Consider the following 16,359-nt stretch of genomic DNA (forward strand, 5'->3'; position numbering starts at 1 on the left):
ACTTTTCCCCCCTCACGTTGTGTCCATCTGCCCGTTCAAGTCCTTTATCATTTCTAATAAATGGGTGTTCGTTTTCTAAACTGATTTATAAGAGCTATTTGTATGTTAGCCTTTGATCGTTTGTTTCGCAGGTATTTTTTCCCAGACCGCCTTTTGACTACTTTGTTTTTGTTTTAATCCTAAGCCTGAACTACTCTAGTAAGGAGGTGCTGTCTGAGGTGACTCCAGAAAACCAGGTGAAGCTGGTTGGGTGGGAAGGTAAAAGGGCATGGTAGCAGGAGAGCACAGGGACTCTCAAAAGGAAAACAACTATTGATTACGCAAGTCCGGGCCCGCCTATCCTGGTATCCTAGCCACCTACAGCCACTAGCAACCTCCTTCAGCCCGGAGCCTGGCGCGCCTGTCTGACGTCACGGACGCACCGCACAGTTGACTCGGGCCGCGCAAACTCTGTGGCCGTCTACCGGGCGCGCAGAAGCGAATATTCTCGCGGCGCCGGAAGTCCAAGGCACGTGACCGGGTGACAGCGCTCGCTGGGCTGCAGGGCTCGCTTTAGGTGTTGCGGCACGGGATGGCGGAGGCACCTCCTGTCTCAGGTACTGTCCTGGCCCGCGCGGGACTGGGCCCCTCTCGGGGAGCGGAAATTGAGTCAGTGACGAGTCCTAGGGCACCGGCCATTCGTATCGCGAGAGTGGCGCGTACTAGGGTTGGAGATAGTGGCTCGGAAGGGCCAAGCCACGCGCGTCGTGCGAACCGAGATCTTAACCATCCTTGACTGCGTAGTGAAGCCCGGCACCTGTTTTCTAAGGAAAATGGGTTTGTCCTGCTAAGTCGATGTGGGTGTCCCGCCCTCTCCAGGGCTCAGCCCGGCCTTCCTAGGGCAGCGATATCCGACAGGCGGGCGTCGGCCGGGTCACCGCCCGTGACGGTGTCGGGCTCTCGACGCAAAGCGGGTTTGCTCGCTGCGCTTTAAGATGTATTCGTGCGTCCTGGGGCAGCGGCGCGTGCGCGAGCCGAGCGCCTGTGGTTTCCAGTGTCAGCCTGCCACGAACTCTCAGTGTGAAGTCTCGTTCTCCTCATCTGTGAATTGGGAGTAAATAAGTCAATTACAGTGAGGGTTCCCGCCGCTGCTGTACCTGTTACACAATTGTTAGCTTACTTCCTCTCCCGGAGTTGCCTTTGTGTGCAGAGACAGCCTCATTTGGCTGTTAATAAAACATCCATTTCCACTTCCTTCAGGGTACCTTAGATCTTTGTTTTCCCAACTCTTTGGACAGTGACCGAAAAGGAATATTTTACATGGTTACCTCAGTGCACACAGACATAAATATAAAAGCGAACCAAAAATTTCAAGAAGCAGTGGTTTTCCTTCCTATATGCAATACACTCTACTACATATTTCGTTTGAAAAAATACTTGTCCCAACCCACTGCATGATTTGATTTCATGACCCACTCTTTCTGAAAAAACAGGGCAGCAGTTTGTAGCATGAGGTTTGTGAACAGTCATGAATTTGAGTCTTCGTTCTGCTACCTATCAGCTGTTGGGGCACCGAGAAGAGTATATATGTATTTGTGTACTTGGTGGCAGGTAAAATGTATTTACTACTGTGGGTCTTGGTCAAAAAAATTGGATAACACACTGCATTGGTGTACCCTAGTCCTGATTTAGGTATTAATTCATCTTGGAGTGTAGGGACCTTGTTAGGCTGGTGTTTTGTTCTTCTTCCACCCATTTTTTCCCCAAGTCCTCTAAATTGGATCCGTTGGTCTTCCTATCCTTAGGCTTACTTCTGGCCCATTTCTACACCATTCAATGTTTGAAGCAGAATTGAGTGGGGCTAGTTGTGAGTCATAGTTTGGGGCTATGGTGTTGTGCCCCAGGCTACAACCTCTGCCCCACCTACTGAGGCAAAGTCTCCCAGTCCAAAGACCTCCCCAGTCTGTCTCCTGTGCCTTAGTTTGTTTTTGCCTTAGTTCCTATTCCATGTTCTTATTTCAGCATCATCTCTAACCCACACCTCCATCCCCACTCAAGGTTTAATTCTCTTACCTGCTATTGTCCTGGAACACCAGCCCAGTCCTAGGGGTATCTTTCTGCCCGTGGGCAGACTCTCCAGTGCCAACTTTGTCTCTGGACTCTATAATCTACAGTTGGATTTTCCCTTACTCTGCTCCACCCACCCGTTGGTCACCTACTATGGTATTACCTTGGATCTTATCTTGATCTTATCTTGGGTACCACTTGCACTATAGCCAAGCCTTGGGAATGAGACATCCTATTTATTGAGTAACTTCCAGCTGCTCAAAATAGTGAAAAAATAAAGGTGTCTCAGATCTTTGTGTTCAGTTTCCTGTGCCCTTTCCCCCTTCCTTACGTCTCTTAAGGATCTTTCAGAGGGCTTTGCCCACTGCCTCATGTCTGGTGGAACACATACTTTATATGAATAGGTGCTGCCCTGTCTAGATTCTCCAGTTGCATCAACTCTTTGCTGCTTAACATGAAAACACCCTCTTCCCATCCTTTACCAGGCTATTCTGGACACCTTTACTGACGTTTTTCTGCCCCTTTTACAGCCTTGCTTCTTCAAGCAGGAGAAAACTACACAATACCCAATTGGTCTAATCTACCCATTCACCTCTCTAAGTTATCTCTTATATTTCCGGAACAGCTTCTCTGTCACCCTCTGAATTTGTCTAATCCTCTTGCCGTTTTGTAAAGCCCTCCACCCCACCCCCAGAATTCTGTCCATTGAAAGCTTTCAGGACAAATCCTAGATTGAGAGAGAGGTTACCCTGTGACCTTTATGATCTCGCTCAGTTCTTAAGTATATGTTTCTGTAGTATGGGCCACCCAACCTGTCACATTGGAGTGTAGTGTAAGAGTGTGATCTCTAGGGTCACATAGCTTGGGGTGGAATCCTGAATCTGCTTTGGAATACCTCTGTGGCCTTGGGCAGGTTACTTACTCTCTACAGTGTCTCAATTTTCTCATCAGGAATGTAAAGATTAAATGAGTTAACATATGCAAAGTGCTTAGAATAGTGCCTGACACATGTTAAGTACCTAATAAATGTTAGGGCTTATTATTAAACCTGAAACCCCACAGGCTGTGCACTGCACCCATCTGTGGTCAAGTCTGTGTTTCAGATAGTTTGTAGTCCTAATGGCAATAATAAAGCACATTTTAATCACTTTATACATGTTACTAAACTTGCTTTAATCTTCATAGCAACTCTTTGAAGTAGGGATTCTTACTATTCCATTATTGAGATTAAGTAACTTGCATAAAGACACAAGTGATGGGCAGGGATTTAAATGCAAATTCCAGGCCCTATTGATTCATAGAATATTCTGTATGCTACACATAGTTCTGACTTTGCTACTAACTGGTTTTGTATCCTTAGGCAAATCATTTCATCTTTGGACTTCAGAGACTGAGTTGACTATAAAGAAGCATGTTAGGGGGAAAAAATGAGTGGGTTGAAGGGGCATATGCTTAATTTTTGAGACTCTGGAATTCTGGACCATATTACAGAGATTATGTATGGAAAACCTAAAATATATTCCTGGGGGGAAGAGATGAGATGTACTGATCCTGCTAAGTACTGTCTGTGTGAAGTCTTACTTAGATTCCACAATGACTCTTTGGAATAGTATTATCAACTTTTGTCATTTATGAGGAAACTAAGGCTAAAAGCAATCAGGTGGTATCCCTAAGCTCATACTATAAGTTGGAGGGCCAGACTTTAAACTGATTTTGGCTGACTCCAAAGCCTGTTTACTTAATGCTATCTTAGAGTTTTGAAAGACCACATTGAACCTGCTGATTGATGTCTCACCCCGAACTGTTTGCTGACCTTACATTTGTCGATAAAGATAAATGCGTTTATAAATAATACCCGATAGCTCAGGTGAGCAGTTTTCCTTAGCAATTCAGCAGTAGCTGTTGGTGAGGCTGCTGGATATGAAATGATCAGTCTTCCACAAGCACCTTGAACCTACCACCTTCACAGGAAACATAGACCTTGTATAGAGACTGTTTTATACAAAGTCCCTAGGAAAGTAACTTTTAGATATGGCTTACAGTCTTCAGGCTTCATGAGTGACCAATTAATTTCTTTACCTGCATGTCTGTTTCTTATGTCCTAGGTACTTTTAAATTCAATACGGATGCTGCTGAGTTCATTCCTCAGGAGAGAAAAAATTCTGGTCTAAACTGTGGGAGTCAAAGGAGACTAGATTCTAATAAAATTGGTAGAAGAAATTATAGTTCACCACCTCCCTGTCACCTTTCCAGGCAAGTCCCTTATGATGACATCTCTGCTATTCATCACAGTTATCTTTCAGGAAGCAAACCTAAGAGTCAACAGACTTCTTTCCAATCCTCTGCTACTAATAAATCACTCAAGAACCATGGCCTTCCAAATCAACCTTGGCAGAAATTGAGGAGTGAAAAGCAGCATATCAGAGTCAAGAGAACACAGGGTCTCACTGACCAGACCTCAGATGCAGCTGGCTTAGAAAGTGTGGCCAAGTCAGAGAGTGGGACAAACCTCAGAGAGCACAGCCCTTCTGAGAATGAGAAGGAAATTGTCGGTGCAGATCCCAGGGGAGCAAAACCCAAAAAGGCAACCCAATTTGTATACAGCTATGGTAGAGGACCAAAAGTCAAGGGGAAACTCAAAAGTGAGTGGGGTCACAGAATGACTCCCAGACCTGAGGAGGCGGGACCTGAAAACACCAAACCTGTGGGGGCTATCCACCCTGATTCTTCAGATGCATCCTCGAGAAAAGGAGTAGCGGATGGGTATGGGGCCAGGCGCAGTGAGCAGAGAAGATACCCACAGAAGAGGCCTCCCTGGGAAGTGGAGGGGGCCAGGCCACGACCAGGCAGGAATCCACCAAAACAGGAGGGCCAACGGCAAACAAACGCAGGATCCAGAAGCAACATGGCCTCTGTTCCAAAGGAAAATCTCAATGAAAGACCAGCAAAATCTGCCTGTGACAGTGGGAACTTGGCAGTTGCCAGCAAGTCTTCCAGAAGGGTTGACCCAGAGAAATGTGCTGTAAGGAGGCAGGATCCTCAGGTAGCATCTTTCCCCCGAGGCAAACAGAACCACATGCTAAAGAATGTGGAAACACATACAGGTAAACCTATCTGAATGGGTGGAAATGTTTTCTCTTTCTTTCTTTCTTTTTTTTTTTTTAATTTCTGAATAGGTAATACATTCATACAATTTAGAAACCAGAAAATATAAAAAGGTACATAGTAAAAGTCTCTTTCTCTCCTTGTTCATCATCTCCTTGGGTCCTGCCACCACCTGCTCCCCTCCCCAATAGGTAACCACTTACTTAGTTTTTATATATCATAAGCAAATACAGATAAGGAACGTTTTTCTTAACAAGGAATTTAAAAAGTGCAGGTATGGATGGTATAGATGTTTGGTTACAAGATTTGTTTTGAATTCTGAAAGCACAGGTAGGGGATGGTAACATCTCCACTGCCTCTCCTGGTTCCAGCCTGCATCATCTCTTGTCTGCTTATCTGCAACAGTTCCTAACTAATCTTGCCATCTCCAGTTTTTCTCTTTGAGTTCACCTCTTACGTCAGCATCAAAAAGTGATCTTTCTAAAACACGTATTGACCTGCGTCACTCCCCTGCTTAATTCTGTTCACTTTTTCTCGTCACCTACAGATCCTGCCTTCTGCCTTACCCAACAGCCTCATCTTCTGCTGCCTCAGTCCCCACCACATTTTACTCCCTGGACTCTATACTGTCATCTTTCCATGCTGTTGCATATGTGGCTCCTCTGTCTACACTGTCTACTACTCAGCTCACTGGTGAATTCTTACTCATATTTCAAAAGCTATAGTTTAGTCACATGTCCAGAAAACCTTTTGTCACCTCCACAGATAGCAGTAATCTTTTCCAGCCCTGTGATATGTCCTTCCCTTACATATATATGCTTCTTTATAGCACTTACCACTGGAAACCATCATTTGTTTATGTGTCAGTCCCCTCCACTAGTTTATATGGTCCTTGAAAGCAGAGCCCATATTTTTCCTTTCAGTTTTATATCTCTATTGCCTAACACAGCTCTTAGAACACAGTAGGTACTCAGCTCTGACTTAGAAAGTTCTTTCTTTCATTAAACTGAAAACTTCTTTCCTGTAAATATTTCCTATCTCCTAGTTCAAATTCTGTCCTCTGGAACTACACAGCAACTAGTCTGTCTCCACACAGCTTCCTTCCCACTCATTGTACGTCAGCTCTTTGCAGTATTTGAAGACACTTCTCATTTTACCCTGAGTATATATTTTATCCAGGCTAAATAGCTTCATTCCGCCAGCTTTTTCTCATGGACCTTCACCATTCTGGTCTCCCTCCAGTTTAATGTGACATACAGCCTAACACAGGGAGCCACCACCTGCCCAGGCCTGTTTTTACACAGGCCTATAGTTCTAGTTCTCATTTGCTTCACCAGGCAGTCCTTCTTGGGATCTCGACTTGTGTGTGAACAAAGGCAATGTTATACCAGAGTTGTTCTTGAATCCTCAAGGCTGGTTGATAGTTTCCTATTGCTTCATAACAAATTACCACAAATGTAGTGGCTTAAGATAACACAGTTTTATCATGTCATGGTTTCTGTGGGTCAGGAGTCTGGGTACGGGTTAGCTGAGCTTTCTACTCAGGGTCTTACAGGTCTGAAATTTGGCCAGGGATGCAGTCTCATCTGATGTGTGGGGTCCTTCTTGATGCCCACTGGTTGTTGATAGGATTTAGCTCCTAATGGGTGTAGATTGAGGTCCCCATTTTCTTGCTGGCTGGGGATCACTCTCAGCTCCGAGGGCCCACCTGCAATTCCTTACCACATGGCCCCCTTCACAGCATGGTAGTTTGCTTCTTCAGAGCCTACAGGAAAGAATTTGCTACAGATTCTTTACATCTCTCTGACTTCTGTCTCTGATCACTAGACTCTTTTAAAAGGGCTCACTTGATTAGATCAGGTCCACCCATACTTGAGGGGAGATTATCCAGGGCATGCACATCAGGAGCTGGGAATATTGGAGGCGCCTTAAGAGTTCTGCCTAACAAATCTCTCTGGCTTCACATCCCAGCATTTTCTTGAGACCTCTTTATTCATATTTATTGAGTAGATGCTGTGTGTCAAGCACTGTTCTAGGTACTGGGAATACAGCACTAATGAGATTTACATTCTGGTAGGGAAGACAGGTAGAAAGCACTTAAATATTTAATATGTCAGGTGATAAGAGCTAAAATATAAAGCAGGGTTTTTTTAAAATTTATTTTTGGCTGCATTGGGTCTTCATTGCTGCGTGTGGACTTTCTCTAGTTGTGGCGAGCGGGGGCTACTCTTCGTTGCAGTGTGCGGGCTTCTCATTGCAGTGGCTTCTCTTGTGGAGAGCAGGCTCTAGGCGCATGGGCTTCAGTAGTTGTGGCACACGGGCTCCATAGTTGTGGCTCGTGAGCTCTAGAGTACAGGCTCAGTAGTTGTGGTGCACGGGGGCTTAGTTGCTCCACGGCCTGTGGGATCTTCCCGGACCAGGGCTCGAACCCATGTCCCCTGCATTGGCAGGCGGATTCTTAACAACTGTGCCACCAGGGAGGTCCCATAAAGCAAGTTAAGAGGACAGAGTAACAGGGGCACCAGTTTACATAGGTTGGTCTCTTTGATAAGGAGACATTTGAACATAGACCAGAAGGAAGTGCAGAAGTGTACCACGTGGCTCTCTGGAGAAGGGCATTTCAGGCAGAGAAGCAAGTGTAGATTGGAGTGGGAGGGGGGCATTGTGAGCAATAAAGAGGTGTGCAGTAGGGGAGGTCAGAGAAATCACAGGGGCTGGGTCATGTGAGGCTCTTAGATTTGGTTCTGAGTAGGAAGATGAGAAGTAGCTGGGAGGTTTTTGGAGACAGGATGGCATGATCTTACAAGCATTCTAAAATGATCACTCAGTCAGCTGTGTGAGGAATGGGCCCTAAGGAAGCAAGGGAATGAGTTAGGAGGCTGTTGTGGTAATTCAGGTACTTGATGGAGACTTGGATGAAGGTATCAGTGGTGGAAGAGGTAAGAATTGATTAGACTCTGGGTGTATTTGGGAGGTAAAGCTGACAGAATTTACAGATAGACTGGATGTTGGATGCGGGAGCATGAGAGGAGTCCAGGACGCAGCCAGGGTGTTGTGCCTGAGCAATGTGGAAGGCGAGAATTGCCGCACAGTGCGGTGGTAACGCATGGGAGGGGAAAGCAGTGTTCGTTTTTTAAACTTTTCACTTAGGAATAATTTTAGATTTATAGAAAGTTTCCAAAGATAGAACGGAGAATTCCCATACACTCTTCACCCAGCTCCCTGTAATGTTAACATCTTCTTTGTCAAAACTAATAAATTAACACTGGTACCATGGTATTGACTAAACTTCAGACTTTATTTTTTTTTGGCCACGCCGCGAGGCTTCCAGCGAGGCTTCTGGGATCTTAGTTTTTTGACCAGGGATTGAAGTCGTGCCCTTGGCAGTGAAAGCACAGAGTCCTAACCACTGGACCGCCAGGGAATTACCCTGGACTTTAGTTGGATCGCACCAGTTTTTCCACTAATACCCTTTTTCTGCTCTAGGGTCCAATCCAGGATATCACATTGCATTTAATCAGCATGTGTCCTTATTCTCCTCCAATCAGTGACAATTTCTTAGCGTTTCCTTGTTGGAAAACGTGTTTTTGCATATGTTTTGTTTTGTCTCCTCCTTGTTCAGGAAAGATAAAGAATTTGGTTAAATTTATTAGATTTGAGTTGTCTACTAGACTACCATATGGATATGTTAAGTAGAGAGTTGGATATAAAATTCACAGAAGAGATCTGGACTAGAGATTTTAATTTGGGCATTATCAGTGTAGAGATGGTGTTTAATGGACTAGAGGAGGTCACCTAAGGTGTGAGTGTAGTTAGACAAAAAAAGAGTGAGGATGGAGCCTACCTAGGCTTGGCTGGAAAATGAGCATCCAGTAAAGGAAACGGAGAAAGAATAAACTGAACTAGGATGTGAAACATTCTAAACACCAAGTAAAGAAATTCAAGGAGGAGGCAGTGATAATTGTGCTAAATGCTGTTGATTGGTACAGAAGGATAACTGCACATTGACTGTTGGATTTGGCAATGTGAAGGTTACTGGTCTTTTTTTTGAATTTTATTTATTTTTTTATACAGCAGGTTCTTATTAGTTATCTATTTTATACATATTAGTGTATATATGTCAATCCCAGTCTCCCAATTCATCGCACTACCACTGCCCCCCCGCCCCGCCGCTTTCCCCGCTTGGTGTCCATACGTTTGTTCCCTATGTCTGTGTCTCAATTTCTGCTCTGCAAACCAGTTCATCTGTACCACTTTTCTAGGTTCCACATATATGCATTAATATATGATATTTGTTTTTCTCTTTCTGACTTATGTCACTCTGTACAACAGTCTCTAGATCCACGTCTCTACAAATGACCCAATTTCGTTCCTTTTTATGGCTGAGTAATATTCCATTGTATATATGTACCACATCTTCTTTATCCGTTCGTCTGTCAGTGGGCATTTAGGTTGCTTCCATGACCTGGCTATTGTAAATAGTGCTGCAATGAACATTGGAGTGCATGTGTCTTTTTGAATTACGGTTTTCTCTGGGTATATGTCCAGTAGTGGGATTGCTGGGTCATATGGTAATTCTGTTTTCAGTTTTATAAGGAATCTCCATGCTGTTCCCCATAGTGGCTGTATCAATTTACATTCCCACCAACAGTGCAGGAGTGTTCCCTTTTCTCCACACCCTCTCCAGCATTTGTTCTTTGTAGATTTTCTGATGATGCCCATTCTGACTGGTGTAAGGTGATACCTCATTGTAGTTTTGACTTGCATTTCTCTAATAATTAGTGATGTTGAGCAGTTTTTCATGTGCTTTTTGTCCATCTTGTATGTCTTCTTTGCAGAAATGTCTATTTAGGTCTTCTGCCCATTTTTGGATTGGGTGGTTTGTTTTTTTTAATATTGAGCTGCATGAGCTGTTTATATATTTTGGAGATTAATCCTTTGTCTGTTGATTCGTTTGCAAATATTTTCTCCCGTTCTGAGAGTTGTCTTTTTGTCTTGTTTGTAGTTTCCTTTGCTTTGCAAAAGCTTTTAAGTTTCATTAGGTCCCATTTGTTTATCTTTGTTTTTATTTCCATTACTCTAGGAGGTGGGTCAAAAAAGATCTTGCTGTGATTTATGTCAAAGAGTGTTCTTCCTATATTTTCCTCTAAGAGTTTTATAGTGTCTGGTCTTACATTTAAGTTTCTAATTCATTTGAGTTTATTTTTGTGTATGGTGTTAGGGAGTGTTCTAATTTCATTCTTTTACATGTACCTGTCCAGTTTTCCCAGCACCACTTATTGAAGAGACTGTCTTTTCTCCATTGTATATCCTTGCCTCCTTTGTCATAGATTAGTTGACCATAGGTGCATGGCTTTATCTCTGGGCTATCTATCCTGTTCCATTGATCTATATTTCTGTTTTTGTGCCAGTACCATATTGTTTCGATTACTGTAGCTTTGTAGTATAGTCTGAAGTCAGAGAGTCTGATTCCTTAAGCTCCGTTTTTTTCCCTCAAGACTGCTTTGGCTATTCGGGGTCTTTTGTGTCTCCATACAAATTTTAAGATTTTTTGTTCTAGTTCTGTAAAAAATGCCATTGGTAATTTGATAGGGATTGCATTGAATCTGTAGATTGCTTTGGGTAGTATAGTCATTTTCACAATATTGATTCTTCCAATTCAAGAACATGGTATATCTCTCCATCTGTCTGTATCATCTTTAATTTCTTTCATTAGTGTCTTACAGTTTGCTGCATACAGGTCTTTTTTCTCCCTAGGTAGGTTTATTCCTAGGATTTTATTCTTTTTGTTGCAATGGTAAATGGGAGTGTTTCTTTAATTTCTTTTTCAGGTTTTTCATCATTAGTGTATAGGAATGCAAGAGATTTCTGTGCATTAATTTTGTATTCTGCTACTTTACCAAATTCATTGGTTAGCTCTAGTAGTTTTCTGGTGGCATCTTCAGGATTCTCTATGTATAGTATCAAGTTATCTGCAAACAGTGACAGTTTTACTTCTTCTTTTCCAACTTGTATTCCTTTTATTTCTTTTTCTTCTCTGATTGCCATGGCTAGGACTTCCAAAACTATGTTGAATAATAGTGATGAGAGTGGACATCCTTGTCTTGTTCCTGATCATAGAGGAAATGCTTTCAGTTTGTCACCATTGAGAATGATGTTTGCTGTGGGTTTGTTGTATATGGCCTTTATTATGTTGAGGTAGGTTTCCTCTATGCCCACTTTCTGGAGAGTTTTTATCATAAATGCGTGTTGAATTTTGTCAAAAGCTTTTTCTGCATCTATTGAGATGATCATATGGTTTTTATTCTTCAATTTGTTAATATGGTGTATCACACTGATTGATTTGCATGTATTGAAGAATCCTTGCATCCCTGGGATAAATCCCACTTGATCATGGTGTATGAGCCTTTTAATGTGTTGTTGGATTCTGTTTGCTAGTATTTTGTTGAGGATTTTTGCATCTATATTTATCAGTGATATCATTCTGAAATTTTCTTTTTTTGTAGTATCTTTGTCTGGTTTTGGTATCAGGGTGATGGGGGCCTCCTATGAGTTTAGGAGTGTTCCTTCCTCTGCAATGTTTTGGAAGACTTTGAGAAGGATGGGTGTTAGCTCTTCTCTAAATGTTTGATAGAATTCACCTGTGAAGCCATCTGGTCATGGACTTTTGTTTGTTGGAAGATTTTTAATCACAGTTTCAATTTCATTACTTGTGATTGGTCTGTTCATATTTTCTATTTCTTCCTGGTTCAGTCTTGGAGGGTTATACCATTCTAAGAATTTGTCCATTTCTTCCAGGTTGTCCATTTTATTGGCATGGAGTTGCTTGTAGTAGTCTCTTATGATGCTTTGTATTTCTGTGGTGTCTGTTGTAACTTCTCCTTTTTCATTTCCAATTTTTATTTGAGTCCTCTCCCTCTTTTTCTTGATGAGTCTGGCTAATGGTTTATCAATTTTGTTTATCTTCTCAAAGAACCAGCTTTTAGTTTTATTGATCTTTGCTGTTGTTTTCTTTGTTTCTGTTTCATTTATTTCTGCTCTGATCTTTATGATTTCTTTCCTTCTGCTAATTTTGGGTTTTGTTTGTTCTTTTTTTTTGTAGTTCCTTTAGGTGTAAGGTTAAGATGTTTATTTGAGATTTTTCTTGTTTCTTGAGGTAGGATTGTATTGCTATAAACTTCCCTCTTAGAACTGCTTTTGCTGCATCCCATAGGTTTTGGATAGTCGTGTTTTCATTGTCATTTGTCTCTAGGTATGTTTTGATTTCCTTTTTGATTTCTTCAGTGATCTCTTGGTTATTTAGTAGTGTATTGTTTAGCCTCTATGTATTTGTGTTTTTTATGTTTTTTTCCCTGTAATTCATTTCTAATCTCATAACGTTGTGGTGGGAAAAGATGCTTGATATGATTTCAGTTTTCTTAAATTTACTGAGACTTGATTTGTGACCCAAGATGTGATCTATCCTGGAGAATGTTCAGTGCGCACTTGAGAAGAAAGTGTAATCTGCTGTTCTCAGATGGAATGTCCTATAAATATCAATTAAATCTATCTGGTCTATTGTGTCATTTAAAGCTTGTGTTTCCTTATTTGTTTTCTGTTTGGATGATCTGTCCATTGGTGTAAATGAGGTGTTAAAGTTCCCCACTATTATAGTGTTACTGTCAATTCCTCTTTTATAGCTGTTAGCAGTTGCCTTATGTATTGAGGTGCTCCTGTGTTGGCTGCATATATATTTATAATTGTTATGTCTTCTTCTTGGATTGATTCCTTGATCATTATGTAATGTCCTTCCTTGTCTCTTGTAACATTCTTTGTTTTAAAGTCTACTTTATCTGATATGTTTTGCTACTCCAGCTTTCTTTTGATTTCCATTTGCATGGAATATCTTTTTCCATCCCCTCACTTTCAGTCTGTATGTGTCCCTAGGTCTGAAGTGGGTCTTTTGTAGACAGCATATATATAGGTTTTGTTTTTGTATCTATTCAGCAAGCCTGTGTCTTTTGGTTGGAGCATTTAATCCATTCATGTTTAAGGTAATTATCGATATGTATGTTCCTATTACCATTTTCTTAATTGTTTTGGGTTTGTTTTTGTAGGTCCTTTTCTTCTCTTGTGTTTCCCACTTAAGTATGTTCCTTTAGCATTTGTTGTAGAGCTGGTTTGGTGGTGCTGAATTCTCTTAGCTTTTGCTTGTCTGTAAAGCTTTTGATTTCTCCATCGAATGTGAATGAGGTCCTTTCCGGGTAGAGTAATGTTGGTTTGTAGGTTCTTCCCTTTCATCACTTTAACTATGTCATGCCACTCCCTTCTGGCTTGTAGAGTTTTTGCTGAGAAATCAGCTGTTAACCTTATGGGAGTTCCCTTGTATGTTTTTTGTCATTTTTCCCTTGCTGCTTTCAATAATTTTTCTTTGTCTTTAATTTTTGCCAATTTGATTACTATGCATCTCGGCGTGGTTCTCCTTGGGTTTATCCTGTATGGGACTCTCTGCACTTCTTGGACTTGGGTGGCTCTTTCCTTTCCCATGTTAGGGAAGTTTTTGACTATAATCTCTTCAGTTATTTTCTTGGGTCCTTTCTGTCTGTTTTCTCCTTCTGGGATCCCTATAATGTGAATGTTGTTGCATTTAATGTTGTCCCGGAGGTCTCTTAGGCTGTCTTCATTTCTTTTCATTCTTTTTTCTTTATTCTGTTCCACAGCAGTGAATTCCACCATTCTGTCTTCCAGGTCACTTTTCCGTTCTTCTGCCTCAGTTATTCCGCTGTTGATTCCTTCTAGTGTATTTTTCATTTCAGTTATTGTATTGTTCTTCTCTGTTTGTTTGTTTTTTAATTCTTCTAGGTCTTTGTTAAACATTTCTTGAAATTTGCCTCCATTCTTTTTCCAAGGTCCTGGATCATCTTCACTATCATCTTCACTATTCTGAATTCTTTTTCTGGAAGGTTGCCTATCTCCACTTCATTTAGTTGTTTTTCTGGGGTTTTATCTTGTTCCTCCATCTGGTACATAGCCCTCTGCCTTTTCATCTTGTCTATCTTTCTGTGAATGTGGTTTTTGTTCCACAGGCTGCAGGATTGTAGTTCTTCTAGTTTCTGCTTTCTGTCCTCTGGTGGATGAGGCTATCTAAGATGCTTGAGCAAGTTTCCTCAAGGTTACTGGTCTTGCTAAGAGCAGTTTTAGTGGAGTAGTGGAGATGAAATCTTGATTAGAATAGAAAGAGAGGCTTACCCCAAATATAAGTGTCTGTGGCTGTTTAAGAGTGGGCTTTGCTTACTCCTACTCGGTACTGAGAGAACTGCCCAGTCCTCCCAGACTGCTTGGATCCCTCATTCTGCAGTAACAAAATCCCCTATGTCCTTCATTTGTTTTGGCTCTGCTCCTGCTCTTAATTGACCTATGGCCTTCTGTCGGGTCACCACTTCCTTATAGCCTCAGAGCCTGCTGTTTTGCCTTATCCCACTTACCTTAGTTTCTGGAAGACGGGAAGAGCACACTCCTTCCCCAGTGTCATTTCTAAGCTATTATTCTTCTACTTTTGTATCAGAATCCCTGCTCTTTTGAAGCTAATGCTGCATGACCTTTTCTCTCCATCCCCTTCCATGTCTCCTTATCTTTGTCATCTATTAGCCTCCAAATCTCCCAGCCCCAGCCTCATTTATTAATGCATCTAGCCTGTATCTTTTTTCTACCCCAGTGATTCTCAAGGTATAGTCCCAGATCAGCAGCTGTCAGCAATACCTGGGAACTTGTTAGAAATGCACATTCTTGGGCCTCACCTCAGAGTTAGTAAACAGAAATTCTGGGTGTGGGGCCCAGCAGTCTCTTCTTTTAACAAGCCTCCACGTGGTTCTCATGCACATTCAAGTTTGAGAACTACTGATTTACCATAAATCCTGCTGTTGTTCTGTGTGACTTCAATGATCATGTGGGTTATTTCATCCTCAGGTTCTTTGATCTTGTCACCTGCAGTGACCTTCATATCCATTCCACCTCCACACCCACTACCAAGGAAATGACCCCTGGGGATGCCCCATCTCTGAAATTCTAAAGTCCTGTGTTCTGCTTTCTGACCATAACCTCCTATCCTTTTGGCTCTCCCGGTCTCTTCCACCCACTATCAGTTCAGTCTCCATCCTTCTTCATCCCCTCTTCAGGCTAGGCCTTACTGTAAGTCATTTGAAGTATTATCCTTCTGCCAAGACATTTGGCAGGATCCCAGCCCTGGATGGATGCTGCAGTCTAGCTTTTCTACCCTATCTGGATAACAGAATGCCATTTCAGGTAATTGTATAACAGTATAGATTTGGCACTGCTGCAAATTCACTCGCCCTCTGAGGAAAGCCTTCCTGATCACCCTGTTTAAAACTATAATACTTCCCCCACTGCTGACCCTCACTAACCTCTTTTCCTGGCTTATTTTTTTCCATAGCACTTATTACTATTTGATGATACTACTTATTTTCATTATTTATTTGTTTATTGGCTACCTTCCACCACAAGATAGTAAACTTCATAAGGGCAGAAGATTTTTGTCTGTTTTGTTCACTGTATACCCTTAGTGTCTAAAGAGTGTCTGGTACACGATCGGTTCCCAGTAAATATTTTTGAATAGTGGTCTCCAGCTCAGCTGGCTTTCAGCACTGCCCTTTTCCCCTTATATGATCTTGGGCAGCTGTCCCTCCCATTTTCATCTAAGACTATTCCAAACCTTTTCCACACTTATTCAAACCTTCCTAACATTGATCTCTCAACCTCAGTGGACCTCCTTGCCTCCTACTTCACTGAGAAAGGGGAGGTCATCACTGAGAAAGGGCATAATTTTCTCAACTTTTTGCTCTCTCTAAGCAAACTCAGAGACATCTGTGCCTGTTATTCCTTTTCTTTCATTCTGAGATCTCTTTTATTTCCTTTCATCAACCTTTCCACATCTACTACTCCAAGTTCTCAACCTGAAGCTCTTCCTGAGTCTGTCCTGCCCTCTAAAAGAAAAACTTCCCCCATACGGGACCTCCCAGTAGTGTTTCTTTCCTTCCATTCAGTCTAATCAAGAGTCATCCACTCTGGGGCTTCCCTGGTGGTGCAGTGGTTGAGAGTCCGCCTGCCGATGCAGGGGACAGGGGTTCGTGCCCCGGTCTGGGAAGATCCCACATGCCGCGGAGCGGCTGGGCCCGTGAGCCATGGCCGCTGAGCCTGCATGTCTGGAGCCTG

The 16,359-nt window shown here is 42.2% G+C and overlaps 1 protein-coding gene across 2 annotated transcripts in view; it reads left to right on the forward strand.

Annotated features, from left to right (window-relative positions):
* The first annotated feature begins 416 nt into the window (after positions 1-416).
* NFX1 (nuclear transcription factor, X-box binding 1) overlaps positions 417-16,359 on the forward strand; it is an 82,662-nt gene continuing 66,719 nt past the window's right edge. The window contains exons 1-2 of one of the 2 annotated variants that reach the window (XM_007464947.1): positions 417-596; positions 4,152-5,150. In XM_007464947.1, coding sequence (XP_007465009.1) covers positions 572-596; positions 4,152-5,150 — 1,024 coding nt within the window. In that variant the 5' untranslated portion in view covers positions 417-571. The remainder of the gene's footprint in view (positions 597-4,151; positions 5,151-16,359) is intronic. The other variant, XM_007464948.1, reaches the window with a different exon arrangement.

The sequence above is a fragment of the Lipotes vexillifer genome, unplaced genomic scaffold (genome assembly GCF_000442215.2).
Source record: "Lipotes vexillifer unplaced genomic scaffold, Lipotes_vexillifer_v1.1 scaffold110, whole genome shotgun sequence".
NCBI lineage: Eukaryota > Metazoa > Chordata > Mammalia > Artiodactyla > Lipotidae > Lipotes > Lipotes vexillifer.